This window comes from Bacillus rossius, chromosome 6, assembly GCF_032445375.1.
Source record: "Bacillus rossius redtenbacheri isolate Brsri chromosome 6, Brsri_v3, whole genome shotgun sequence".
Lineage (NCBI taxonomy): Eukaryota > Metazoa > Arthropoda > Insecta > Phasmatodea > Bacillidae > Bacillus > Bacillus rossius.
Window position 1 is genome coordinate 9,443,798 of NC_086334.1, and position 27,454 is coordinate 9,471,251.

Consider the following 27,454-nt stretch of genomic DNA (forward strand, 5'->3'; position numbering starts at 1 on the left):
CGCAGGGGAAGGCGTTGAAGCCTTGAAGGAGAGGCGCAAAGCGATATTGTTACAAGCAGGGCTGCCACTCATGGGTTTTTCCACCCAGATTTGGGTTTTTCCAATGGTGTTTGGGTTTCTGGGTTTTTAAATAATGAATTCCAACAATTCTAGGTTTTTTATAATTTTAATTATTTTTATACCTAAAACAATAATAAAGGTAGTAGCTACTGTATCTGTTGCAATATCTGTTTGATAAATGCAAACAAGTCTGTGTGTTTCACACACAAAAATACATATAAACACAAAACTAGTTTTCAAGAAGCTAAGTCGAATATTAAATTAGACACATTCTTCAAAGAGGCTTGCAGAACACAAAACCAATGCAACAATTAACCTTCAAACCAATCTTGTAGAATCAGACTCTGAATAAAGACTAACGTACATGATGAAGTTTTATAAAAACAATTACCGGTTTAAAGAATGCAGTGATGGTGTTTGTTTTGTCATGTATATATTTGTAGGTTTTTTTATGATATGTGCTGGTCCAAGAATTACTTATACAGCCATTTTGCTGCAGTTTAATTTTCTTGTATTGGTTGTATTTAACCGTTTTCAGTCTTGTAAGGTAATTAATTGTTTTATATTAAAACCAGTTATGTTTATATTTTTGAATTAGTACGCAAACATTTTCAACGATAGCATTTTAGACGCATCTGGGTTTTTTACCCATGTGTCTGGGTTTTTTTGTAGGTTATCTAGGTTTTTCATGAATATGAGAGTGGCAGCCCTGGTTACAAGTCGTTTTGTTTATTGTCCTACTTCAAAGTACGCTCAGTGCACAGTGCGTGCACCGTCTCGTTCAATAACAAAACTAATGAAATTTTAATATTAAAAAGTACATTAATACAAGATATAATATTTATATTTGTGCACCTAACAGCTATGAAAATGCAAATAAATTCTCAGTTGACACTAATAACAGATGTAATCAACATATGGACTTTCTTTTTTCGAAAACAATTAGTAACTAGTGTTTTTATACATTAAAAATTCACGATTTTATCAAAAATAAAAAATAAAAAAACAGATAGGTACATTAGTGAGCATACTATATCAATGTTTTTTCAAATGTTTCTTCAGATTAGTCGATGATTTATAACTCAGTTTTTGTTTACACAAATTACAATTAGCAAACTCATTATTTTCCGTGAAAAAATTCCACACAAATGAAGTCTTTTTCGTGCACTTATCCATTCCTTATTTCACTATAAAGATACTAACTACAAAGCATGACAGCCCGCAACATGGTGATACACGGCCAGGACGAACTGCAGTGAATGTTGAACTGATTGATACTGGTTGTATCAGGCGGGCATGAGAGTATCAGAGGTAGAGAATTACCAGGCGTGATAAATGTATCATATTCTCCTTCCGGTCGCACGGTCTGCGTACGCGGAGCTTTGTTGCCTCTTGGGACCGTCTGATACAGAAGTATCAGAGACTTGTAACATGGTACAATGCTGTATCAGTATCAGGAAGGAACAGATACCGAAAATTGCTGTAACAACCCACCTCTAGTACATAGAGGGTTGGTGTTCATCCAACTACGCTACGGAGATCGTGTTCTTTGTTTAAATGGAGTCAAGGGTTGTAAAGCCCTTTTAACAATACCGCGACGCGACGCGATGCGACGCGATGTGACGTGACGTCATACCAAACCAGCCAATCACAACTACATCGCCCGCGATGCGCGACAGCTCACTTGGCGACGAGGCTGTTTCGTCGCTTCGGCGATGTCGCTAATGACGTCAGAAATAACAGCCAATCAGAAACAAGATTGTGGTAAAGATGAAGAAGTACTGAAAACAAGAGGTAAGAAACGATGTATTGATGCATCTAAGTAATGTTAGTAAACAACACGTGGATTTTTTTCAATTGAAATGAGTATTGAAGAGCGTCTGATTGATGAAGTCAGAAAAAGCTGTGTTTGTACGATGTTTCTAGTAACAAACATTGTAATCAGACGGAGAAAAATAATGCTTGGCTAGAAATATATTATGGGCTTCGCGATTCCTATCCATAATTAAATGCTTCTACCAGTCAGTCAGTGTACAAATATAATAACAACAATTTGAATATTACCACCAAAAACTTTTGTTTACAACCATGTTGTAAAATATCCCCAGCAGAGTGCAGGCTGGTTCGGTTTTTTTCGCCAGCTGCATGGCGATCGCGTCGCGCTATTTCGAAGTGCACTAGCTGGCGACATATATTTACGTCGCTGCCTTCGCTACATCGCGTCGCCAGATCGCGTCGCATCGCGGTATTTTGAAAAGGCCTTAGTAGAATGTGTTCGTAACTGTACAATTATCAATTTAACTTTTTTTTTAATTTTACGATAGCTTAGATATAAACTGGAAACATGTAATATTAAAATAAGGGGTAAGCAGTTAAATTTGTTTTCCATGAAAAACTGTTCCATAACATAAATTTATATATTTGATTTCGAATAATGTATTATACAACATTGATATAAACTGGATACGCAATAAGGATCAATATCCCATTGTGTGATAACTGTTAAAAATTAAAAAATAAAATATTCATTTTTTTTAAACCTTGATTTCTCCGTTAACAACTATTTTACCAACACACAGGGAACAGGAAACTTTTTGAGTGATTGGTGGTACTGTTTTCATCATTCATCGCTGGAATATAATGTTTTCTAAACAGATCGAGCGTAACTGCAAAAGTTTATGTACAAAATTCAAAATTTATAATGAAGCATATTCATTGTTAAGGATTTGATACGATATTACCAACATGATTCGATCGTTTATGTATTTTAGGAAACACTTTTCTCTTTACCCTAGCATGTACGTTTGTAGGTTAGTGTCTGAACATTTGGGATGTGCTCTGCGTTGTGACAAATTTAGCAAAACGTTTTGTACAAGTGCAAATTCAGGACTAACTATTGATGATCCTCGTGTAAAAAAATATCTTAAGAAGCTCAGAACCGAGTATGATGACTGTAAAACTAGAGAATCATCAAATAGGGATGTTAATAAACGAATGAATAACCTTGCAAAAGTCTTCATGATTGTACAGCATATTTATAATCTTCAAAGTAGTATTAAAGTTTTGGATGATTTAATATCGGGTGAGTATCAAACATTCAATTGGAAATGCAGGACATGTTTTATCATTTTTCTTGCTAAACTAATGAAGAAATAGGTAGGGGAATAGTCTATCCCGATACAATAACAGTATTAATGGCCTCATCAGTATGGTGGCTCTGATGTCACTACCTCCCCTACATTTTTGTGAGACGAGCATGGGAATATGTGTGTTCACGTGCTTGTTTTGTACAAAATATGTTTTTTTATTTCATTTTCAAATTGATTTTAATGTCCTGGGTATTGTGAAGCCCTACTCATTGTTGTATAGGAGACAATACCGAAAATATATTTTGTACTCTAATTTAATTTTCTCAACATCGTGTGCAAAACAAACACGTGAATATTTTCTATCAAAAATGTGTATTCCCGCACTTGTACGGTAAGAGCTTTCAGGTCAAAATTACTCCAGCAAAGCCTTGTTGATGACTTCATCCATATCCCTACTAAATTGTGATGTAAAAATATTTATTTGCTGACCTAACTTTATTTTTTATCACTTCAAAAATTGCAAACCTAGCTTTTAGGAAAATGAGCCATTTTTCCAGTACCTACCTAACGTAACAAACAAAATGCTCATAAAAAAACAATTGCCAATCACAAACTTTTAAAAGCTATAAAAAACCACTTACCTTTCTTGACTTTATAGTAGTAATCATTTACTTTCAATATTCATTTTGTATACCTATATTAAATTTACGGCAAAAAAATTTGACTTCCATTTTATTCATTCTGTATCGCGAAACATGAAACGTCGCTCTCCTGATCATGACAATTACAACCACAATACTTATTCTAACATTATATTAATTCAGTATATATAAACACCACCTTGCTCTTCTCTCATGACTACTACATACTTTACCACACAAATCCAATAAATTCCTTACTGTCTATTAAATACTTATTGTTTACTTATTTATTCGCTTTATAAAAATATTCCATTCCATGTACATATTACTTTACTCCTACTCATACGACAGATACTATCGCTCCAAAATTCACAATCATTTGTATTTATTTTCACACTCCTATTTAGTCTTCAACTATCATTAATATTACATACCATATTCTTCTTCATTACTCCATTCAAGTTTGTTATCATTGGCCAACTTACATTATGTCATTCTCCCTACTTTCTTTTCAACCAATCAAGTAGGTATGGTATCACGTATTGAACTTGACCCACTAGATGAATGCAGCATAGTCGTTGAAGAGAAATGTCGCGACGTATCTGTAACTTTGCCACGCCACTATTATCCCTTGTACTGCAACAGGTTCCGAGGATAAGGAGCTGGCCTCCCTTGCAGAGGAAGAGAGGGCGGGGTACGTGGAGAGGATCCGTGACCTCGAGGCACAGGTATAGTGCGTGCCCCTGATCTGCACTGTTACTCTTGTTCTAATACGTGAATATTGAAATGATATCAGAAGTGTAACGAGCTCGTGGTCGGGGAAGACAGACCACTGCGGGCTTCGTAGCAGGTGTTTCGTGTGTGTCGCAGCTGCGGCACGCCCTGGTTCCCGAGGCCCCCGGAGGGGACTGCAGCGAGGTGGTGGTGGAGGTGTCGGCGGGCGTGGGCGGCCAGGAGGCCATGCTGTTTGCCCACGAGCTGTTCCACATGTACCGCTGCTACGCCGACCACAAGGGCTGGCAGGCGCAGGTGGCAGAGCTGGAGCAGTCTGACCTCGGTGCGTGCCTGCCGGCTCCCGCGCTCCCGGGCATGCCGTCTGGATCGTGAGCGCTGCCACCACCTCGGGAAGTCCACCCCTCTAGCGTGTTGCGTCTGTCACTAAGATATATCACAGTGTTGTCAATTCTGTTACGTCTTTAAAAGTAGGGCTGTTCTGATGTTACTATTGGATATCGGCCGATATTCATCTCTCGACAATACCAAGGTATCCGCACAGGCATCTAAAGTATTGGGAAAAAAATACATTGACAACTCTTGAGTTTTATTAATAGTTGCTGTGTTGTTTGTTATAATTTTAGTAATAGTGTTTTTGAATTATTTTAACAACTTTTTAAAGATAAATCTTAAAATTTATCGTCTTAGTCATTGTTTAACTACAAGTAAATAGATCTGAAGATGTTTCCTTAATACGTAAATAAATGTGGATAACCATCAATGAACTTGCTTTGCATTTAAATTTTTAAATAATGACATTCTCAAACATATTTATGAAAGTTCATGCTTCAATTATTTATTCATATAGTTTCGTCAGTATTTTTAAAAATTGATACATATTAGTATCAGGTAAGGGTGGTGGTATCAGAATATCATGAAAAGATGATTTGGAAAATTTTCCAATTAAAAGTTCAGTTTGTTTTATTTTCATTATGTATTTGGCAAGAGGAGGATATAAACGCAGTAGCAGACATATTATAATACTTTATCAGTTCATTTGTCATTATGAAATGCAATGGCGAAGTCAATCAAAAAAGACACTAATTTTCATTTCTGTAATTCAGTAATTCTATTTGTCTACTTTAGGTTAAATTTTATTTTGTGATGTAAACAGCTCTCTCTCTATATATATGTATACCTATGTATATTTACCACACATGTGACGGACCTCAGACAAACTGAAGTGTAAAGAGAAAAATGAATTTTTTTTAAATTCAAATTTCTCAATGATACAAATGCAGTACTATAAAAATAAATTTTGTTGCTTAGTTTACTAGTATACTGGAAAAAAACATATATAATACAATTGGCCCTATAATCTTATATTACAATATAAATAATTATTTCATTATAAATATATATATATTTTTTTAAAGTTTAGTTTAGTTTAACATGACACTGGTTTAACATGTTAAAAGTGAACAGATTACTCACTTTCTGCCAAGAAATCCTGGTTAGAATCTGGGCGTGACTGCCCCCATTTTTTGAAGTGAGTAACATGGTAGATGTTTCACTGACATGGTAGGTATTCTCAGAGTTCTCCTATTTTCCCCGTCACGTTTATTGTGTCAGTACTTCAATTTGGATCATCACCCTTTATTTACTGTAATGATCTTGATGGGGATCATGTCCATAATTTATTGGTTCAATGTTGTAATTATTTGCCAGGTTATTTATTCGAAAATTGAAAGTGACATTATTCTAATTTCTAGTCATGTGTTTCATATAAATATGCAATAAAAGAAGGTAATCCAGAAAACAATCCATAACTCATTGGCTGAGAAATCACTCTTCTAAGGTGTCAGTATTTCCTCCTGTTAATGCCCTTCCTTTATGTGAATCAGTTTATTAGTGCTGAGTCATGTGGTTCTGAAGTCCGCCATGAACATAGCCATCAGGTTGGTTTTTTTTTTTTCATGCATTTTCAGCGTAACATCCTGACTTAAGGTTCTTCGTGGCTTAACTGAGTCTTTAACCGCTCGAGTACCGATCGAACTAGCTGCACGTCTGACGAACAGGGCAGCGAGTGGACCGAGACGAGGGTGTTGGCGTGGGCCGCCAGGTGGGCTGCGGCACGCCAGCCTGCTGGTGTGCGGGGACCAGGCCTACCAACACCTCAGGCACGAGGCGGGCGTCCATCGCGTGCAGAGGGTCCCAGCCACGGAGAAGTCTGGGCGCGTGCACACCAGCACCGTGACGGTGGCCACTCTGCCCCAGCCGGCCGAGGTACAGTTTCTTTGCCTCTGTCTTGCCGTCTGCTGGTCGCACCACCGGCTCTTTAGACAATTTTTGTACTCTTCCATTTGTAACACTGTATACAATTTTTTGATTTACGAAACACTCGAGGTCATAAAATGGTCACTCTGATTAGTGCTATGATAAAAATATGACATTGAGCATGGTAAAGCATTCAAAACACTATGTACTTGAAAATATTTACATGGTATATATATCATATTTTTAGTTATTTTTGTTTACCACTTGGGTACCCAAATCCAGTGCACATAGATTTCAGTTGCTTGATGTTGGAACCCACAACCAGTAGTTACTGCCACTGTTTGTACAAACACTGCATATCATGCGTTACCGACTGTTTTATAGGTATGTTCTTGATCATAAATATTGCTTGATAAGTGTTCTCTGGATGAATTGTGACATTACGACATGTACAGTCAAACCTCATTGATACAAACCTGAAGGGATTATAATTGTGTCATTATTCAATAACAAGATTACGTAATTTAATCACAATTTTTATATAGATTCTAAATAAAATTCCAATGTAGTTAAAAAAAAAAAATTCTTATTTAGTTCACGTATAACATCTAAAAAATAGAATTTGTTCCAAGGAAAACTGCATACTATTTTGTACAGTACCTAATGTTTTTTTTCAGTGATTGTAAAATTATTATTATTAGGATGGCTACATCTATGGCTCGAAAAAATTTTTTTATTGAATTACTTTTGAAAGAATATATTATAATTACTAGCTTTTTTCCTCCAACCTACACTAAACTGAAGCAATGGCATCATAATTATTTTAGTTGAAACTTCATGTTGTTTCTTTACATTATTCTGGAATATTTTTTTTAACCTTCCAGTACTAAATGTACGTAATTGCTTATCCTTGGAACAAATTAATGATGTGTGCATGGAGTCTACGCGCGACAGAAGTGAATCTTCTTGCTTATTATATTACAACATTAAGGTTGGGAAAAAAAAATTCTCTTTGGCTTAGGTCACAGATAAAAAAAAAAATGCAAGTATGCGAGTGGTAAATTATGCCATTGCGGAAGTAGGGCCTATGCAAGTGTGAAAGCGTGCAAGTACGTATGCTGCATCATTTCTACCGCTCACCTGCTGTCTCCTCCTCTCCCGGTTCCCCCACCACCTATCCAACTGTTCCCCTCATGCAATGGGAATTTTCCTAATGCTCCGAAATTGTAACTCCCTCAGCAAAGAAGTTTCATTGCAAAAACTTTTCATTACATTACAGCCATAATGTTGTATCAAACAATCTTAGATGCTATTTTTGTTTACAATTGTTATTATGGTAATCTTATATGTCCTCATATATTTGATGTTACTGGCATTTAAATTCCTTCATTTAATAGCCGTAACCCACCTCTTTTGTGCACTCTCTTAAATACAAATGATAATATATAGACTTGTTAATAATTTCAATATGTATGTTAATCACTTACAACCTACCACAGAGAAAAATTTGTTAAAAAATATATTTTTTCGACATCCAAAGATGAATTATCTTAATGGTACTTACCTTAGTTACATGCAGTATTTCAATTTTATATAATTGTAATTTTTAATTAATCTAAAATTTTTATATATACCTGTATATGTTAATTTAACCATGTTACTCTCATGAAACTTTTTGTTAGTTTAAGTATAATTATTAGAATTCAAGCATTCATATGGATATTTCTATGTTATATTGTCTTGTCTTTGTTTTGTCCTACTATTTTTGTGTTGTTATAATTGTTTTGTTCTGTTACTGTATTTGTTTTGTACTTGTCCTACATGTTGTGCCTACCGTTGGAGCCTTGTGCTGTTGGTGTGGCATGTTACAAATATAAATAAATAAAAATAAATAAACAAATTACCTAGCAGTATAACTGCTGTGTGATCGCTAGGGACAGTAATGAGGCGTCGCCGTGGTGTGTGAGGGTCGGAGCCGGAGCCAGTCGTGTGGTGGCCGCAGGTGGAGGTGAGACTGCGCGACAAGGACCTGCAGGTGGAGACGAAGCGGGCGAGCGGGGCCGGGGGCCAGCACGTCAACACCACGGACAGCGCCGTCAGGGTCACCCACCTGCCCACAGGCAAGCAGGCCCGCGCTCCCCGCTCCCTGTTCCCCGTTCCTCTCGTCCTCACTTGTTAACCTGTGGTGGCTGACCCCAGCCAGCTGCTGTGGATCGCTCAGCTTCAGTAGTGAATCAATCCTCCGAGCAGTGTGTTTCTGTTCGGTAACTAGAGTGGTGACCATACCATTCAATTATCATAATAAAAAAAAAGATCTCTCATTTTATACCACCATAAAGTCATCGGTAAAAGCCTATAGAGATACATTGCAAGAAAATGTACAAAGATTTTGGTATTGTCTTTGAAAGATTTGTGCAATGGGAGTGCATGACTTGATGTAAGTTTTTGGACATACGCCATTTTAGCAATGGCGTATGTCCAAAAACTTACATCAAGTCAAAGATTTTGGTTTTTTAACATTGCATTTTTTTTTAAAAGTTGCATCAATATATGTTCTAGTAGTATTGTTTAATGTACACATTTGAAGTGTCTTACCACAAATTTTATTGTTGAAGCAGTTTATCAATGTAATTATGCTTGATATGTACTTATAATTACGTGTGTTTTGATTTTTAACGATAAAGATGAAATCCATTATTTTTGATGATGAAATTTTCTTTTTTATAACACCATAAAATTTTGGCTCTATGTATAAGCGAGCCACTTTCTGCCTCGTGTGTTCCCTCAGTATGAGCGCAGTCAGTGGAGAGAGCAAGGGTCGGGGTGCTACTGGCCGGTTGCAGGGCTGGTGGTGGACTGCCAGGTGGACCGGTCGCAGATCAAGAACAGGGAGATGGCCCTGCGCACGCTGCGAGCACGGCTGTACCAGCGCGAGACGGACCGCCAGCTGGCCGAGACTGCGGCCGCGAGGAAGCTGCAGGTGGGCCCTGGCAGACACCACCCGGGAGCGTCGTCCTGGACGTGAATTGTAGTTTGTTTGTTTGATGAAGTAGACTAACTAAGTATAACTTACTAACAAATAACAATCATTTGTTAATTATTAATGGAGAAGATTTAGTAATGTATAATAAGAGCAATTGAGAGCAATGTCAGTGGAAAGGCTAATAATGTTATTTTATTTGTCATTATCATTATCAAGCATACAGAGCCCAGGCTGTTCCTCCAAGGCCAAACTTCGCAGAATATTAAGTGGCTGGAAGAGCTTCAATCACATTACTGTTTCCCGCAGTCCACAGGTATTCAAAGTTATTATCTGAGTGGACACTTACCACGAGCCCCGTGTCACCCGAAGAGGTGCCTTACAATAACATCACTACATCAGTATGTGCGCAGGTACCACTTACCTTCCTAACAACAAAGGTGCGTTCAGGGTGGTAACCCCCCCCCCCTCCCTCCTCCCCCAAAGACTGCCCGGTGACAGTTTTACTGCGTAAATGAATGGACTGGGTGGAAAGTACGAAGAAAATATTTGAGTGGTAGAGTCCATCTAATGCACACACGCGGCATTAGCCACATGAAAATCCTCCTTTTCCTGACTGTCATCTGCATGCTTTAGGTCGGCTCCAGTCTGCGTTCGGAGAAGATACGCACCTACAACTTCAACCAGGACCGTGTGACAGACCACCGCCTGGGCAGCACGCTGCACAATCTGCGAGGGTTCTTGTCGGGGGCGGAGGCCCTGGACTGCCTCATCCGGGACCTAGACGATGCAGAGAAGGCTAGCCGGCTGCAGCAGATCTTAGAACAATAGACTCTCAGTGCATTACAGGAGCAAGTTCATGAATAAGACGAAGACTTGGAGAGGCTTCATAGAAGTAGCGTTTTTAACAGTTTTATAACTGTTTGTTCATCACTAAGTATCCATTAAGTTCAAAATAAATATAATTTTCACTATAGAAAAAAAACATTATGAACAATAGTTTATAGCTATGACTGATCAGACTTTTAGTCTCCAGTGTAAGTTATCTTTATCTGTGTTGACAGAAGTTAATAAAGTTTTTATATGATCCTGTTAGTATTATTTATTATTTTTCCAGTTTAATAAGGCCAGCTCAAATTTCCATTGTCTTAATGAAAAATCACTCATTAGTAATTGTAATAATTAATAATGAGTATTTTCTTTGGCTGTAAGGTTGTGGCTGCAAGTAGCAGCGCCAACGATCAGCGTGCTATTCACCAACCAGGCATTGAAGGATTGATTCCCTTGAACAGCTGTCCTATCCCGACTCATTTGTAGTATCTGTCACACACAGTATTGAGTTTCTTTTTGTAAGGAAAAGTTTTTGATATTTTGCAAATTTTTCTCCATCCTGCCACATGGTTCCTGCTTACAGCACTGGCCGACACCAGACCCCAGAGATTCTCCAGCCAGCAAGAGTCACTGCGTATGTTGTTGAGCCAGATTTACATGTGTGAGTTAAAAAGTTTATAAGGTTGGCTGCACCCACTCCACATCACTGGAACTAATTTTGAGTTTTCACCACCAGTGTAGCATGCAACGTGTTGTATCCTTTCAAGGGTTTTCGTATTCTGTCCGCGCACTATTTATACATGTCTAACCAGTGCCTTGTGTCAAGTAAAAGTGCCGTTATCCTCAATACGTTCTACCATTATTTACTGTTCTCCTTGAAATAATTCTAGGTAGGCTACAGTGCACTATGCTGAGCACAACAGTATATTAGTAAGGCAACAGTGTAGTCGTAGCTACCAAGCTTAGTGGGCCACACTGGGGCTGATCCACCCCACAGCACAAGGGCATGGCCAGCCGATGGTCTAGGGGGGGCAAGTTGTGGGAAAAGTATGTATTTTTTTGCATTTAGCTACATTATTTTATATCTCTAAGGCTCTAGGGGGGGGGGGGGGAACTGCCCCCCCCCCTTACAATCCCTGGCGACTCCCTTGCCACAGCAGTGGTTAATTTGCAGACTAGCCTGGCGCCCTCTCAGACAAAAAAATTTTAACTCTTCCCAGCAACCACTAATTAAAGATGTGTACTTAAAATTGACATTTCTTCGATGATAAAAATGAATGATGAACATTGCCATGTAAGTATACCAGTGCAAGTCGAAGCCGCCGTAAAAAATAATGAATGCTCATTTGATGTCGTTGAAAAATATGATGATTCTTCTTTTAAGGTAGTTGGAAACAAGGATCCTTTATCGTATAAGGTAGTTGTTGAAAAAAATGTATCTTCATATGACGTCAAAATGGGAAAAGATGATGCAGCTTCATATATAATAGCTGATGTTAAACCGGTGAGTACATTAATTTGAATTATTTTGGTAACTTTCGTCTATTTGTAGGAAAAAATAGCTAATTTTGTAACTCAAGGCTTATTGGAACTTCTTGAGATAAGTTGATAGGTGTAGGATCATGATGCTTACAAGAGAAGGTCTGTAGGTGGAAGTCGAATGATTGCATATTCTTGCAATTGGGCTTTCGCCTAGTGGCAATAAATCGATCCCCCTCCTACTTTTTTGTTGCAAATCCTGAAGGCTCCTCAAGTCCCCTCCTCTCACAACCTGCATCCCCCCCTTCCGACGTCCATTCCACTCCCACCCCATCCTCACCAGGTAACACTTACCTCCGTTATTCTGTTCGTCACCACTTCCTTTTTCCACTGGGTGGGAACTCCTTGCCACCGGGCGGATGCCCAATTGCAAGTGAAATATATATTAAATATATATTATTATTAATCATCCCTCATGATCCCTCTTCCTTCCATATCCCCCTCTGTTGAACCAATCTCTCAGATTTTCCCAGACCCCTCCCTTTTAACCACCTAAAACAGTTTCACCATTCTTTCTACTTTCCTTCTCGGTAATTATCGGTCGTAATGGCTTTTTAGAATGGAAAGAAAAGAAAATTGGAATACATGGTTTTCTCAAACTAAACACTTTCCTAAATTTACCCTAAAAGGGTGGTTTCTTAATTCCTACTAGATTGAGAAAAATAATAGTTTTTAGCTTATACTACTATATCAGCAATGGACGTCGCAGCTTTGGGGAACAAAAAGTAAATAAAAATGGAAATAGTGTTTTTCAAGTACTAGAGACGTCCCTAAATGTACCCAGAAAACATGGTTTAATATAGCTTACATTACAATACCTGTGTTTTCACACTGCCACCGCCATTCATTGTTTACCCGCCATTGTGTATCTGTTTATCACAACTGTAGCCAACTATGGAGAATGAAAAATAGTATAATTATTTCGTTTCATATTTTGAAGTTTATCCCTGGATCCTGAAGGCTTGATTTTGATGGTTTGATCCTGTGGTGTATGAAGCTTTTGCTGTTTTAATTCAGTATATCAGAAGATCCTTTACATAAAAAAATATTGTCATATAATAATGAATTGTGAAATAGTCGAATAAAAAGGATTTTTTCCCTACCTACAGTTGTAAATATTTCTTACTTCTCAATTTCTTTTATGTGCAGGAACTTCCAACATACTGCACTATAACAGCAAGCATCATGTACCACAGGATCATGCCAACGGGATCAAGCCTTCAGGATCCAGGATAAGCTTGGATCCATGAAAAAGCAGTTTTACCAGTGTATCTTGTATAAGGACAGTTTTATAGTTCTGCAACTATGACCTAAGATAGCATACATCATTTAAATTTAATCTCTAAGTTTATTTTTGCTCTTTGTTTCAGGCATTTGTGTTAATGCAGAAGCCACACATGGTAGATTTAAGTGGGATCACCAAACCGATGATGAAAATCTCACCAGAATATTTCAGTTCGATGTGCGTGGGGGCAGTCCCAGTACAAACATTAGGTGCAGTAGAAAGTATAACAAACGATAGGAGAGAGCGTGGCGGTGAAGCAAGATCAGTTCTGTTCGGGGAGCAGTGTTCGGAAACGAGTCACAGCACGCCGCAGTCGGAGCGGGAGGACAGCGTGTTCCACAAGGTACCGAGGTCGTATGCCAAGGGGCGGCGAAGGGTGGGGAAGGAGAAGCCCAAGTACTCGTGCGAGGTGTGCTTGAAGACGTTCACGCAGCTGGGAAACCTGTGCATCCACCAGCGCATCCACTCGGGCGACCGCCCCTTCCGCTGCACCTTCTGCCCCAAGACGTTCACGCAGCTGTGCAACATGTGGAAGCACGTTCGCACGCACACGGGCGAGAAGCCATACTCGTGCCTCGTCCACCGAGGGTGAGTATTCAGTGAGGTGCTGCTTGCAGGATTGCTGAGTAGCAACTGCTCACTCAAGTGATGTTTGGTTTTGGAATCACTGGACAATGTAGAGTGTTATTTCGTATTTTGATTAGTTTATATAATGCAGCTAAAACCACAATGATAACGTTTACGCTATCTTCTTCTTGAGAATTGTATCAGTTGAGTGTTTTTGTTACCTACCATTTGAATTAATGTTTTGATGTGATTGGCATGTTGCATTCAAGTTAGAGGTTGAGTGCTCTCTAATTAAAGATAAGAATTTCTTTTAAGATATATAAGAACAGTTACAGCAAAATAAATTGGTGAAATTAAACTGCTGTTTGGTAAAATCATACTGTAGTGAGCTAAAGGAGCACAGCTTTGACTTTGAGTGAGTTTGTAGGTTTTTCCTTATTTTTTTCTTTTTAAATATGGCTTCAGAAACTGCATATGTATTGAGTATGTAACTACTTTATCGAATTTGTTTGAGAATGATGTGGTTGTCATGTCAGTACATTGACCTGTTTCAATAAAGTATTGGTTCATTTGTAACCTTCAACTTTATGCATAACTTTCTTTTTTATGGAAGCTCAGGTTTACAGCTGTGATAAAGCACATGTTAACTAAAACCACTTTGTTACCAATAAAGTTTGTGTTATGTATTGATTATGTCTTCTTGATTTTTGGAAAAAAAAAAAAAAATGCTATGCTGCAACTAATTTTAGCTGGTACAATATATTATTAGTTTTAAAGGTATGGTCAAATATTTTATCTGAGTTGTTTTCAAAAATGGAAAGAATTTTTATTTCATATCAAATATACTTCTTTATTTTACAGTATTTAAATAAGGTTTATATCTGTAAATTAATCAAGAGAAAAATCTTTTTTTCAAATGTATCAATCATATTTGCTACCGCAATGGGGGTTGAAGTTATAACGGTTCGTTATATACAAAAATAAACAGATGTTTCGCCAATTTTAGTTTTTGTTTTATTTTTTCACAATAGAATGCACCGACGATTCCAAACACTTCAAAAAGAGGTTGCTCACTCATTCCACATACATATGCCTGTCGAAAAATGCTCGTAGTTCGCTTGATGAGAATTAACCAAAAAAAAATAGCGTAGCTTAAGTCCTTCAGTAATGTTTTTACTAGTACACGAAGATGGTGCCACCTCAAACAGGGCCGCACCCAGCGAAAACGAATTTCGCTACGAGCCGAATGCCGACGAAGGTAGGCGCAATTTCTAATTATTGTCCGAAAGAAAATAAAACAAATTAGGTTGACTTAATATTCGGCCTGGCTCTGACCACCAACGTGAAATTATCCATTAGTAAATTACATTATAATTTAGCGAGAAGCCACCGAACGCGACCTACTGGGGCAGTGATCGACAGACGACTGGTGATTTCATGAACTCGTCTCCTCCACGCAGGGAGTAGACGTCACATGACCTCACCGACCAATCACACGCACTCTTCATTCAAGCTTACAGATACAAGCCAATCACAGAACAAGTTACAATACATGAAAAAACTTTGTACATACAGAACTCTGGGCTTCCCCTGATCAGTCTCTTTTCAATTTCACATCGAAATCGGGGACTTCCATTCTCGTTCTCTCTCCCACACCGTGAGAGAGCAGTTATCACTCAGTTCCCATGCAGGGGGGGAATTACCGTCTTTATCTCGGTTGGCGAGGAAGCACTGTTCCTTTCTCACTTACACTTACAGGCCTCTCATGCCTCTCTTTCTAACCATCACACCAGACACAGTCCCTTGTTCTAGAATCATCCAACACGTCAATTAAAATAAAGAACAGCCATCATAATAAGATTACTTTACAAAATTAAAATCATTTAGAAATAACCTGAAAAAGTAGGCCTAAATAGTTAAAAATCTAGAACAGCGGCTCATTTGTGAATATTTACATAAAAAATAGTACTGATTGAAAATGTCTAATAAAATAATAAATACCTTCTTAAAAACATAGCAAGTGAAAAATATCAACCCTAAAATATATAACAAACTGTAAAATATCATTAGAAAGACTTTTTAAGAAATATTTACATTCATGAAAATAGTTTAAAAGAAAAATTATTTAATTAGGAGGGCAGGTTTCTGCAACATTACAAAGTGTTCGTCGAAATTCAGGGCGCCACCACATGTATAATGGGCATGTGGACCCGGCTGCTCTGTTCTCAGGGCCGTGACGTAGCCCGTGTGTGGCGAGGCCCGTTTCCCCCTGCATCGCTCAAAACCTCCGAAATACGATGACAGATGCATGAAGCTCCTTCCTCTTGCAGCGCTCGCGACTCACTGACCGTTCGTCTTCGCTCGGCAACTCTCGGGACCGGTGGGCGCGGGCCGACACACGAACACACACACACTTCGGCGGGCCGTCGTAGAGGGTGGTGGTGGAAGGAGGGGGCTCGCAGCTTGTAAGGGGGGAGGTGGTGGCACATCGGGCTCAGAAGGGCGCAGCCGGGGACGAGAGTGGCTCAGAGCTTGCGGGGTTCCTCAGGCGGCACACAGCGAGGGACAGACGTCAGATGGGGATGCCAGTGTGGCTGGTGCTGGCGGCCGTGTGCTGGCCGGCGCGAGGCGGGGTGCTCTACCCCCAGCAGTCGGAGACTCGGGAGGTGAAGACCTTGGACGGCATCTGGAGGTTTCGCACGTCCCCGCCCGGTGACCAGGAGGCCGGCTTCACGCAGAGCTGGTACGCCTCTGCGCTGGACCAGGTACATTTCACCAGTCAGTGAGGAATATCATCAACAACCAGCAAATAATAATAATATCATAAATATCACAAATTAAATTATCAAAGTTATCAAATACACATTTAAAAAATATATATTTTATTAAAGTTATTAAATATCAAATATATCATATTTATCAAAGTCATCAAATATCAATCATTAAGTTAACAGATATTTTTATGACATGGCCTTTGGCTCACAAAAAATATGAATATTAATAAAAATGGTTTTTATTTTGGGTAGCTTCATGGGGTTTTTATCCTGGAAAAAAAACTGTATATTTTTTCCACAGTTTTTTGCAGATTAGATCTATTATTAATAATGACTCATTTAGTACCTCTTGAAACCAGGGACAAAAGTAGATTATTTTCCAACTGGGGCAAGAACTAATCTTGGTGCCCCCCCCCCCCCCCCCCCCCTTTATTTTTTAAACCAACTAAACCAAAATCTTTCCCGACAACACCTCAAATCACCAACACATATTAATTCCACTATTCCAAATACTTTTTATTCAACTTAGATAATAAATAAATTGATTTATTTGGAGTAATTTTATTTCTAGTCTCTCATATATCGCAATTTGAATAGTACGCGGAAAATACCAGTTTTTAAATATTTGACAACATACATATATGTATCAGTGTCAATCATTCAGTTCATCTGCCCTCCATTTTTTTTTGTGTTCTAACATTACCATATTCAAGTAAATATATAAAATAAAAATTAAGGTGCCAGTTTAGCACCCCCACAAATGCAGGGCCTGGGACACAAGCCCCGTCAGACCCCCTCTAGTTACGTCCCTGCTTGGAACATGTAGCAACTGTGCACCACTCAGCTTAGTTTACATTTTTTTAATTTAGCTTAGGATTCTGTGTAAAAATTAATTGCCTGGCATCTCAAATTGTGAGTTTATTTTATTCATTTATGAATATAGTTGTAAATACACCAAATAATTCTTATTTTTAATAATAACTATTGGTTTTTACATGAATAATGTAGTCTTATTTATTAATTTTGTTGTAAAAAATAAGACCAAAATTATTGAGTAAAGTTAAGATGTTAATTTAAGGTCCATAGTAAATATTAAGTACTCTTGATGATGGTCATATCGTTCACTCTAGTTGAGGTGCTTCTGACAAGGTAGGGTGGTCAGTGGTGTGAATCACGTGTAGTAGTGTGTGATATTGTCTTCACCGTGGTTGCAACCTCCTAGTGGATCAACATGCCCGTCCCGGCCAGCTACAACGACGTCACAGTGAACGCCAGTATCCGCGACTACGTGGGCTGGGTCTGGTACCAGCGGGAGTTCTTCGTGCCTGGACGCTGGAAGGAAGATGGCCTCAGGGTCTTCTTACGTTTCAGCAGCGTGCACTACAATGCAGTCGTGGTGAGGATCAATTGCTACAAGTTTAAACAGTTTACATTACTTTTTTAAAGTAAAAGTAAAAAAAATGCTATCTAATGTGTAGACACCTGGAATATTCATGCTATTTCGTGGTGCAGGTTAGGCTTTACAAACGTGTACATAATCAAGTTGCTATCAGGTGTTCATTGACTGCTGCGACATTTTGCTTACTCTTCGTGTAAATGTGCTTTGGTGAGATGATATTTAGGTGTTTGTTATTGGCTTCTGATTCTTTAGTGTGTGTCGAATAACCCTTGATCCTATGACAAGGCCCATTCCAGTACAAACATTTGCAATCTAGATTCTCACCAAAAAAAGTAAATTTTTTCTTCACATTTTTTATCTATTAGGTTTGTCAAAACCCTAGATTTTGCACATCCAAAATACTGTGCAATATATGAAAATTGACATTAGCTAGACCACAAAGATACTTGAAAGATGACTTAAACAGACTTTTTTTCTTTCTTTCTGTGAATAGAGGCAAGAGGTAGAGATGTATGTATGTGGGAATAATTCTGCAAAAAAGCATTTAGTATTATGTACTGAATTATTTTGCCCTACATGTTAGTAGCAACAGCTTTATTAATTAAATTCTGTGTGTGCGCTCGAGGATGTATGATCGGGAGACATGCTCGTGCGTTGGAGAGAACTGCAGTGTTCTCCCAGTGGCCTGTGTGACTTGAAGCTCTAGTTTAGTAGTTTGAATGAATGAATTGTGACTTAACATCTTGTCAATATTGAGTCATTAGAGTTGATGCGAGGTGATGAATACAGCACTGACAAAATGCACAGATGGGCAGAACTGAAGCACCCTGAGAAACCCATCTTTGCCGCTGCAACATCCGCCAAGTTTTTTCTCCTGAAATAAACTTAGTAGCTGCATGACCTGAGTGTGCTGTGTCGGTCCAAAGAAACATCCAGTGCGTGGCTTCACTGGTGTATTTACAGCAGATTTTTTCGAAGCCAGGTCAAAACAATGGGTTCAGGTACGACCGACTGGGGAGATAGTGCGGTCACTGTGGGACCAATTCTGCTCAAACAGAAAGAACACACATTTTGATACTTTGCCGTTATCATATTTATACTAGCCATATGTTTGCTCTATTGATTTGAACAAGTTTACTCTCTCTAACAATTATTATTTAATCTGAACATGTAATTGGAGCACAGTAGTTGATGAGGTTAAAGGGGAGTATGTGAGGGGATGGACTGTCGCAGTGGCTGAACGGGGCAGCGGTGGCGGAGCACTCCGGGGGTCACCTGCCCTTCGGGGGAGAGGTGACTGCGCACTTGCGGTACGGCGCCCCCAACCTCCTGACGGTCGCCGTCAACAACACTCTCACCCATCACACCATCCCGCAGGGCTCCGTCACCCACTCCAACGACACGGACAAGTGAGTTCCGACGACCATTGTGTACCAACACCATTTCTCAAATGAATTTTCCAACAGGAATATGAATGTCTTTAATCTCGGGTTGTGTGTCACTTCGGCTGAGGACTTGACACTACTTAAAAACTCATAAGAGTTGTTATAAATTATGAAAGCTACAGAGTTGAAGTAAATACTATATCTTAAGGCCCTGTCACACTGTCAAATTTTAGCTTCCAACACCTTCCAATATGTTGGTTCCAATATCTTTGAGGGTTGTGACGTCACATTAAACGTCACTATCGCAGCCATGTTTATTTGAGAGATTGAGTTTCCTTCAAATATTTTACGTATAGGACTGGTTCTAAAATATGTTGGATGTTGGATGGGATCAGCCAATCAGAGTTATCTAAAATAAAGCGGCCGCTTTTGTTTCTGTTTCCGAAGTGTAATAGTTTAAATATCAGCAATGGCGAATACTACATGGGAAAGAAATGCAGTAATTGAACTAATACTATTTTATTTCCTGCTGGAATAATTGTTATTGTATATTTTCCTCCAATTGAATCTGTATGTACGGAAGTGCAGGTTAATATATTTTACTTAAATAAGTTACTGTAGTTTTGGAAAATTATGGTCCTTAAAACAGAAAACATCTTGTATTCAACTTACGATCATTATTTGATTGCTATACCAGTTTTGCTTATGTTCAGGTATTTTTGATACACTAAATTAAAACAGCAAGCATTGCTTACAAAATGTGCCATCAGGAATGAGGTATCAACTAGGATATGCATTTCGGAACTTTTACCTACAAATCCAAATTAATAACATCTAAAATAAATTTTAAAATATTTCAATTCAAACTTAATGTAACTAAAATTATTTTGGCGTACCCAATCAATCTTTCTTATAAGTCATTGTTCACCTTATTTCACAATAGCTGCTACTCTGTAAGTATTGTCTGGAATTTTCTGGAATTTAGACTCATAATTTCCTAACAATAGATGGTACTGACCTATGTTAAAGCAGCATCTCTGAGTAAGTAAGTAAGTAGCTCTGGTGATTCTCAAGAAAGGCCTAGAAATATTAAAATTCTGCCTACGTATTCAATTATTATTATTATTTAAGTTTTGAAAGTAATACCATTTTTCGTGAATGTAAATATTTGTGTAGCAGATCCTTGTCAGTAGGCCTATACTTCCCAGGCTGTACGAAACAAGCATACCTGGTCTAATATCTCATTTAAAAAATTATTTTAAAGAGATAATGTGACTGAGGTGAAGTTAGCTTAAAGGCTCAGGTTGAGGTTTGTAACAGTAAATACACTTAATTCAAAATAAAACAAAATTGCCAATTTCTAAACACAGCAAAAATTAACACGTTCGCTTTAAAGTATAGGAACAATTTTGATGAAATACAAGTGAAAGTGTCCATACAACAGCAGCTAGTTGGGTGAGAAAATAAGCGGGAATGAGAAGGGATATTCCTACTTGCAGATTTACATTTAATTATATATGTTTTATTCTTACTAAACATACTTTTAAATATTGTTTTTGAAGTGCACTATAAATTGCACCACAAATTTCAGGTACAAATTTTGAGATAGTGTTGTGTGGAATACTTGTAGAGAACATAAGGGACTTAAATGATTCCTCTGTCGCCAAAAATCTTAATGTAACTGCCAGCCTCTGCTTTGCTGGTATAGACTGGCGCAAATGAGTATCCTTCTTTGCAATGCGAGACTCCACAATTGAAAGAAGAAGATCAAAACTTTCAGAATCCATTCTTAAATAGTTCTGAAATGAATCGGCATCTTCGTATCGAAGTTCATGACAAAAAGGGGTAAAGCACCTTTTGTTTGCCGGGAAAGTATCCACTGTCTCGTCCACCATCTGCGTTTCCTTTTCTTAGATTTCTCTTCTAGTTTACTGACACTTGCTACAATTGCAATTACAGCTTCAGCTTTTGAAACACTTTGATGCTTACTTAATGCAGGTATTGAAAACACCTGGATAACGTAAATTTTAAACTGTATATGATTACAATATACCTAAATTTGAATATAGCCTACTAAAAAAAGCCCACGTTCCTTGACCCAAATATTTGTTTTTGATTCTAAATACTGTTATTTACTGTTCTCTACAGAATGTTTGGTAAAACGAGCTCACTCAAAGAAAATTGATAGTGTGAAATGACTTCAAATATATTTTACAGTGCTCATCAAATAATATTGAATACAATATATTTGAAGACGTATTTCATCCAAAATCACCCTTCAAATTTTGTTGTCCAATATATTGGAGACAATATATTTGACAGTGTGACAGGGCCTTTAGTAGAGTAGATTTTGCTAGTGGTCGTTACGCATGACTCACCTGGTTAACATTTACAGGGATGACATAATGAGCAAATTGAAGTCAGTGAGAGCTGTCACCCCGAATGTAATTGACCGATTTACGTGATTTAAACTTTAATTTGTTCATGAGTGAGCACTAAGTGGTGCTAGTTGAGTGGAATAACTATAAAGAATCACAAAATGCCTAAACAAAAATGGTTTTTGTTGAAGAATAGAAAGAACAAGCAAAAATGATGAGCAAAAGCAATTAAAAAGTCAGAGAAGTGTCGTAGGTATCGAATGAGACAAATAATAGCCGAGAGAAATGAGCCAGTGGCAAAACGAGCCCCTGAACGATGCGCGAAATTTGTGCTCGAGCAAGCCACAGCCGTCTGCCTCGCGATAAGCGACGGGGAATGCAGAAAATTGTTTGGTAATGGACATGGATGTGCTCTCTGATGATTCTGATGTTGATATGGAGTCAGTTGACCCAGTGTTTATGAACGATGGGCCGAGTTGTGGTTTGGTGTCACAAATTATGCTATCAAAATTTTTCTGGCATGGCCACCCGGCCGTCTAGTAAGACATTCATCGAATTCACGTCAAGAAATAAAGCAACATCAGTCTTGTTAAAATATTTTATTTATTTCATACATAACATTCCCGTTCAGCGCAATGGAAATTCATGTAGTCCAAAATACAGCCACCCAGAATTTTTTTCAATTCTAATGAAATCTAAGACAAAGATCTAAGTCTTGGCCGTAGACAAAGGTAAGTACCTACTTAAATATTTTGCCAAATTAAGTGCTTTGAGTGCTTAGGAATGTTGTTCAATTAGCACATCCTGCTTACCATAAACTGAAAAAGAACAGTGCAGGAAACATTTAGCAAGCCAAACAATACCTACTGCTTGTAAATAATAAAGCAAAAAAAATAATTACTGATTTGGTAGCAAAATTAGTTTTGAAGAACATTTGAAACGTGAAAACATTACAATTATTTGCACACAAATAAGCATCATTTTAAATATCTTGAAACCGGGCTGTTGTGCAAATTATAGTTCATATGTATGTTAAATGTATAAATATACAACACCTGCTTTATGAAAGTATATCTTTAATGAATCAAATAATGTAACAGTTACATGCATTTAGTCTAATATTACTTTGCTAGACGTATTTGTATTGTGCCACTGCCGTTTAATTTAAAAATATCCTTAAGAATATGATCAAATTGGTTGAAGTGCATAGATTTCTCCTGTTAATATTCCCCTTAGTACAGGTTTCTGGTTGTGAGAGAGAGAATAAAAAAAATAGTAGGATTGTCTCTGGTTAGGAGGCAATTTGTTCTGTAGGTGATAAAATAAAAAAGGTGAAACTAAAGTAAGTTGAAGGATGTTGCAGAACTCTACACCAAGCATAGAATGTTGACAGGCCAAATTACGTGGTTCTGAATAAAAAAATATTGGCTAGTTTTTCAGTTATATGTACTTTTTTCTAAAGTTTTAAAGTCTGCAACCTGCACTAAATTGTTAGATATTGTGACTACAAATTTCAATATTATGCTATTATAATTTTTGCTGTGCAATCCTGAATAACCTTTTTATTGATAACATATCAAAATAAAATCGTACATGTTATACTTTTCAGGGAAAAATAATTTCTTTGCACAACCTATACAGCAAAAATGTTTAATTGGGTATCTTTTACTTTTCATACAATTAAAAAATGTAAATACTTTGCTAATTTGGAAAGTTATTTTAAATAGTTATCCAAGCAGGGTTTTAAAATGTTACAACACTGCCCACTTCTATGAAAAAAATAATATTTGTATTTTGTTGCAAAAGAAAATTTCAAAATAATTTCCGTACTGTGATATAACGAATACAAAATAAATTAGTGTGTGTGTGTGTATGTGTGAGAGTGTGTGTGTAAGATTGACGGTGACAGCATATGATGTGAGTTAGAGTGAGACAAATATTGGAAATTAAAATAAAACCACGCATTTGTTAAAATTATTCTATATTATTAAAGTAAAGGGCCTAATATTCTTACTGTCTGTCACAAAGACTAACTGAATTGGAACTTTAAGCTTTTAAATATTATTGGGTTGTATTATTACAGTATGGAAATTAATTTTTAATTCTTTTCTTTTGCAAAAAAATGCAAATTTTAAAAATAAAGTAATCGTCATTGCTATACAATTTTTAAATATTGCTTAGCTGCCATCTTTAAAAATAACTCATGAAGTTAGCATTGTATATTTTTATACAGTATGGCGAGTTAAATCCATTTTTTAACATATTATGTTCTAAGAAAGTATCTTCACTTAAAAATCTTAATTTTTTTTCCCCCAAAAAACAGAGTCTAAGGAAATTAGTCTTTGATTCGACTTGATTTGTCGAAGTGTCGCACACCCCAAGCGACCACCGCTGGCAAGCTTCTTGGGTTCCGATCATTGCTAGAAGCATCATTTAGTTTTATTTAATAATTCCTGATTTAAAACATTATGTTCGACATATGCCAATGCCATATGTCCAACATAATGTTTGAAACCTATTTTCCCCCTTGCAAGATTCATTCAAAGGACTTAATACGTCTTGTTGTTAGAATTTAGAAGATGTGGAATATCTTTCCTGCTGCAGGTTCTTGAAAAGCCACAGTCATCTTATCTCCACTTTCACAAGATTGTGATGTTATTGTCTTGGGTCTTTTGGAGTTGAAAGTTTATTAGAGAGTTTGTGATAACATTTGCGTCACTGAAATCTTTATTCTTAACTATCACTGTCCATCACCTTTGTTACAGTTATCAACCATTTAAAGTACTCTCATTCCTATTGTTTCATTTCTATTTTTAGAACTGTTTACCTAACAAAACAAATTTTAATGTGGATAATGTGTTTAAATATTTTATTACAAAGCATTGAAAATTTTTATTCATTTTTTTAGTATTGGATAGAAATTTTTTTTGTTACTGACTGTTAAATTCAAACAAGAAAAACTGGTCAACACAAAGATGGTGCATTAAAGTCTCTATGATCTGTTGTAAATTTTAATGAAACGTAACTTGTCAGCAAAAGTTGAGAATGATTTTATAATGAAGTTAATTTTTTTTTTTTTGATCATTCAATATGAAGTCTGTTTTGAACAGAAACCAATAGTGGTGATTAGCAATATTAACTTTAAAAAAATATTTATTGTGAAAGGTACAAACACACTCAATGTTTTTTAACCGAACCAGCATGAACCAGAGGTACCGTGCTTCCTGCAGGTACCCAGAAGGCTACGTGATAAACTCGTACAGCTTCGACTTCTTCAACTACGCCGGGATACACCGCCCCGTGTACCTGTGCACCGTGCCACAGACGTACATTGATGACATCACAGTCGTCACCGAGGTGTCCAATGGAACAGGTTAGTTTTCAATTTAGTTGAATAAAAATGACATTACTTGTTTTTGAAAAATTTCCACATGTGCTCTCATTTTATGAGAATGCATTAGTTTCTGTATTGAAAAGTAGTAGCATTAAAGTTGCAATTAATTTAACTTTTAATAGGTACTAATAAAGTAAGTATTTTTTTTTGTATTTAATGCCTATTTTATGTTTTTGCATTAAATATTTGCATTTTCTGGGTTTTTTCCCTTCTGATATTGTGATTAAAAAAAACCAACCACAGTATTTTTATAATTATAATTATAATTTATAATTAATTGGTCAACATTGCTGGACAACTAAAATTTAATTTTTGGCAATTTTTTTTGTTTAATGAATGTGCATAACATGCAAAAACTTTTTAATGCAATATTAAATTTTGTCTGGTTCTTCCCTCAGTATAAAAAAATGTAAGTTAGTTAGTTAGTCGATAGACTAACGGCACCTGGACGGCAGGTGTTACGTCACATTCACTTTTTAACTGATTGCTTCCTGTTCCCACCACAATGCTAGCATTGTTCTGGTTATCATGCGAACACGTTGTGTGCAATGCAGGACTCGTCAAGTACGAAGTGACACACAGTCTGAGCGACAAGGAGACGGACGGCGGTAGCTCGCGCTGCGCGGTGCAGCTTCTGGACGGGAGGTCTGTCGTGGCTGCGGAGACGCGGGGATGCACGGGAGAGATTGCCGTGCCCAATGCCAAGCTGTGGTGGCCGGTGTACATGCATGAGTCCCCGGGACATCGCTACACGTTCCTGGTGAGAACCTCAGTCCTGCGTCACTTTGCACTACCTGCTACTGTACTATCTTGTATCACATAGAGTAGAGGTGGGTCGAAAAGTATCAACCTGATACTTTGTCACTGAATCGCGCCTGTATCAGGAACGGCAAACGAGTACACTTGAAAAGTATCAAGTACTTTAGTATCAGTTTTTGAATTCGCCTGGAACAACACTATGGCCAATGTGCGCAGAACCCGATCACAGATGACGGTCACTTGGGTGGAGCTTGTGAAAGGGGAGGGAGGGCACGACGAATAAGGGATAAAGAAGGGAAATAATGTAGGGGAGGAAGCGCAGGGGAAGGCGTTGAAGGAGAGGCGCAAAGCAAAATTGTTACGAGTCGTTTGGTTATTGTCTCACATCAAAGTACGCGCAGTGCACAGTGCGTGCACAGTCTCGTTCAATAATAAAACTAATGAAATGTTAATATTAAAAAGTACATTAATACAAGATATAATATTTATATTTGTGCACCTAACAGCTATGAAAATGCAAATAAATTCTCAGTTGACACTAATAACTAGGGATGGGCCGGTCGAATCCTCGAATCTTCGAATCCCACCGAATCTCTAGTATTCGAAAGATTCGAAATTCGAGGGAAAAGATTCGGGATTCGAGGAAAAACATTGATGTAAATGTAGTACTTAAAAAACTTAAATGCTTACAATTTACTTGGCCTGTTTACGTTTTCCTTGGAACACATCCTATTGAGGTACAGTAGAACCTCGTTAATACGTGATGGTCAGGACCGAGATAATCACGGATTACCGAATTTCACGGACTAGCGATTAAAAGCCCGGAAGGTCTTGTCAAGCTTCTCAGACACCGGCGTGCAGCTGGGTTAAGGCCGTTCACGGTAAGGGCCGGCAGTCTTCGAATTAGTTTCTCGGCTTAAAAATGTCTAGCCATTAGTTCACGGTCATTTACAACAGCCGAAGAGAGAAAGATAAGATCGTGCTGACCTTGCACCTCCCCCCCCCCCCCTCTCTCTCTTCATCGTACAGCCGAATGCCAGCCAGACACGTCACTCGCCAGGCGCCTGCCGTGCATTGGCGGGTGGAAACAAACAAAGGGAGACGGGAAGCAGACGTCAGGACATCCCCCTCAAGTTTAAAGAGTGACAAATGTGACAGCTGAAAGGGGGGCGACACAAAGGGTCAGTACAAACAGCGTTGCAGAGTTTGGCTGCCCCGATGGCTTGTAGTGTTTGCCGGCCGCCGGCCCGCGTGACGTTAATTTTAAGCGCTGACAATTTTTACTTCTCTTTTTTTTCTTCTCTTTTAAATCGTCCCGGATTATCCGATTCCCGAATTAGCGCATCACGGATTAACAAGGTTCTACTGTATTGTACTTTATA

The 27,454-nt window shown here is 37.9% G+C and overlaps 2 protein-coding genes across 3 annotated transcripts in view; both read left to right on the plus strand.

Annotated features, from left to right (window-relative positions):
- The first annotated feature begins 1,667 nt into the window (after positions 1-1,667).
- LOC134533378 (peptide chain release factor 1-like, mitochondrial) lies at positions 1,668-10,848 on the plus strand. Its single transcript, XM_063370899.1, has 8 exons — positions 1,668-1,679; positions 2,385-2,424; positions 4,436-4,518; positions 4,661-4,847; positions 6,627-6,790; positions 8,784-8,901; positions 9,625-9,761; positions 10,398-10,848. The coding sequence occupies exons 1-8, from the start codon at positions 1,668-1,670 to the stop codon at positions 10,590-10,592; spliced, it is 936 nt and encodes a 311-aa protein (XP_063226969.1). The 3' UTR covers positions 10,593-10,848.
- Positions 10,849-12,033: 1,185 nt separating this feature from the next.
- The window catches only part of LOC134532576 (beta-glucuronidase-like), a 29,393-nt gene continuing 13,972 nt past the window's right edge, over positions 12,034-27,454 (plus strand). The window contains exons 1-7 of one of the 2 annotated variants that reach the window (XM_063369113.1): positions 12,034-12,096; positions 13,502-14,004; positions 16,532-16,748; positions 17,980-18,153; positions 19,390-19,565; positions 25,150-25,292; positions 25,868-26,073. In XM_063369113.1, the coding sequence (XP_063225183.1) occupies positions 12,049-12,096; positions 13,502-14,004; positions 16,532-16,748; positions 17,980-18,153; positions 19,390-19,565; positions 25,150-25,292; positions 25,868-26,073 (1,467 nt within the window). In that variant the 5' untranslated portion in view covers positions 12,034-12,048. Of the gene's footprint in view, positions 12,097-13,501; positions 14,005-14,235; positions 14,399-16,531; positions 16,749-17,979; positions 18,154-19,389; positions 19,566-25,149; positions 25,293-25,867; positions 26,074-27,454 lie in introns of those variants that run through there. The other variant, XM_063369114.1, reaches the window with a different exon arrangement.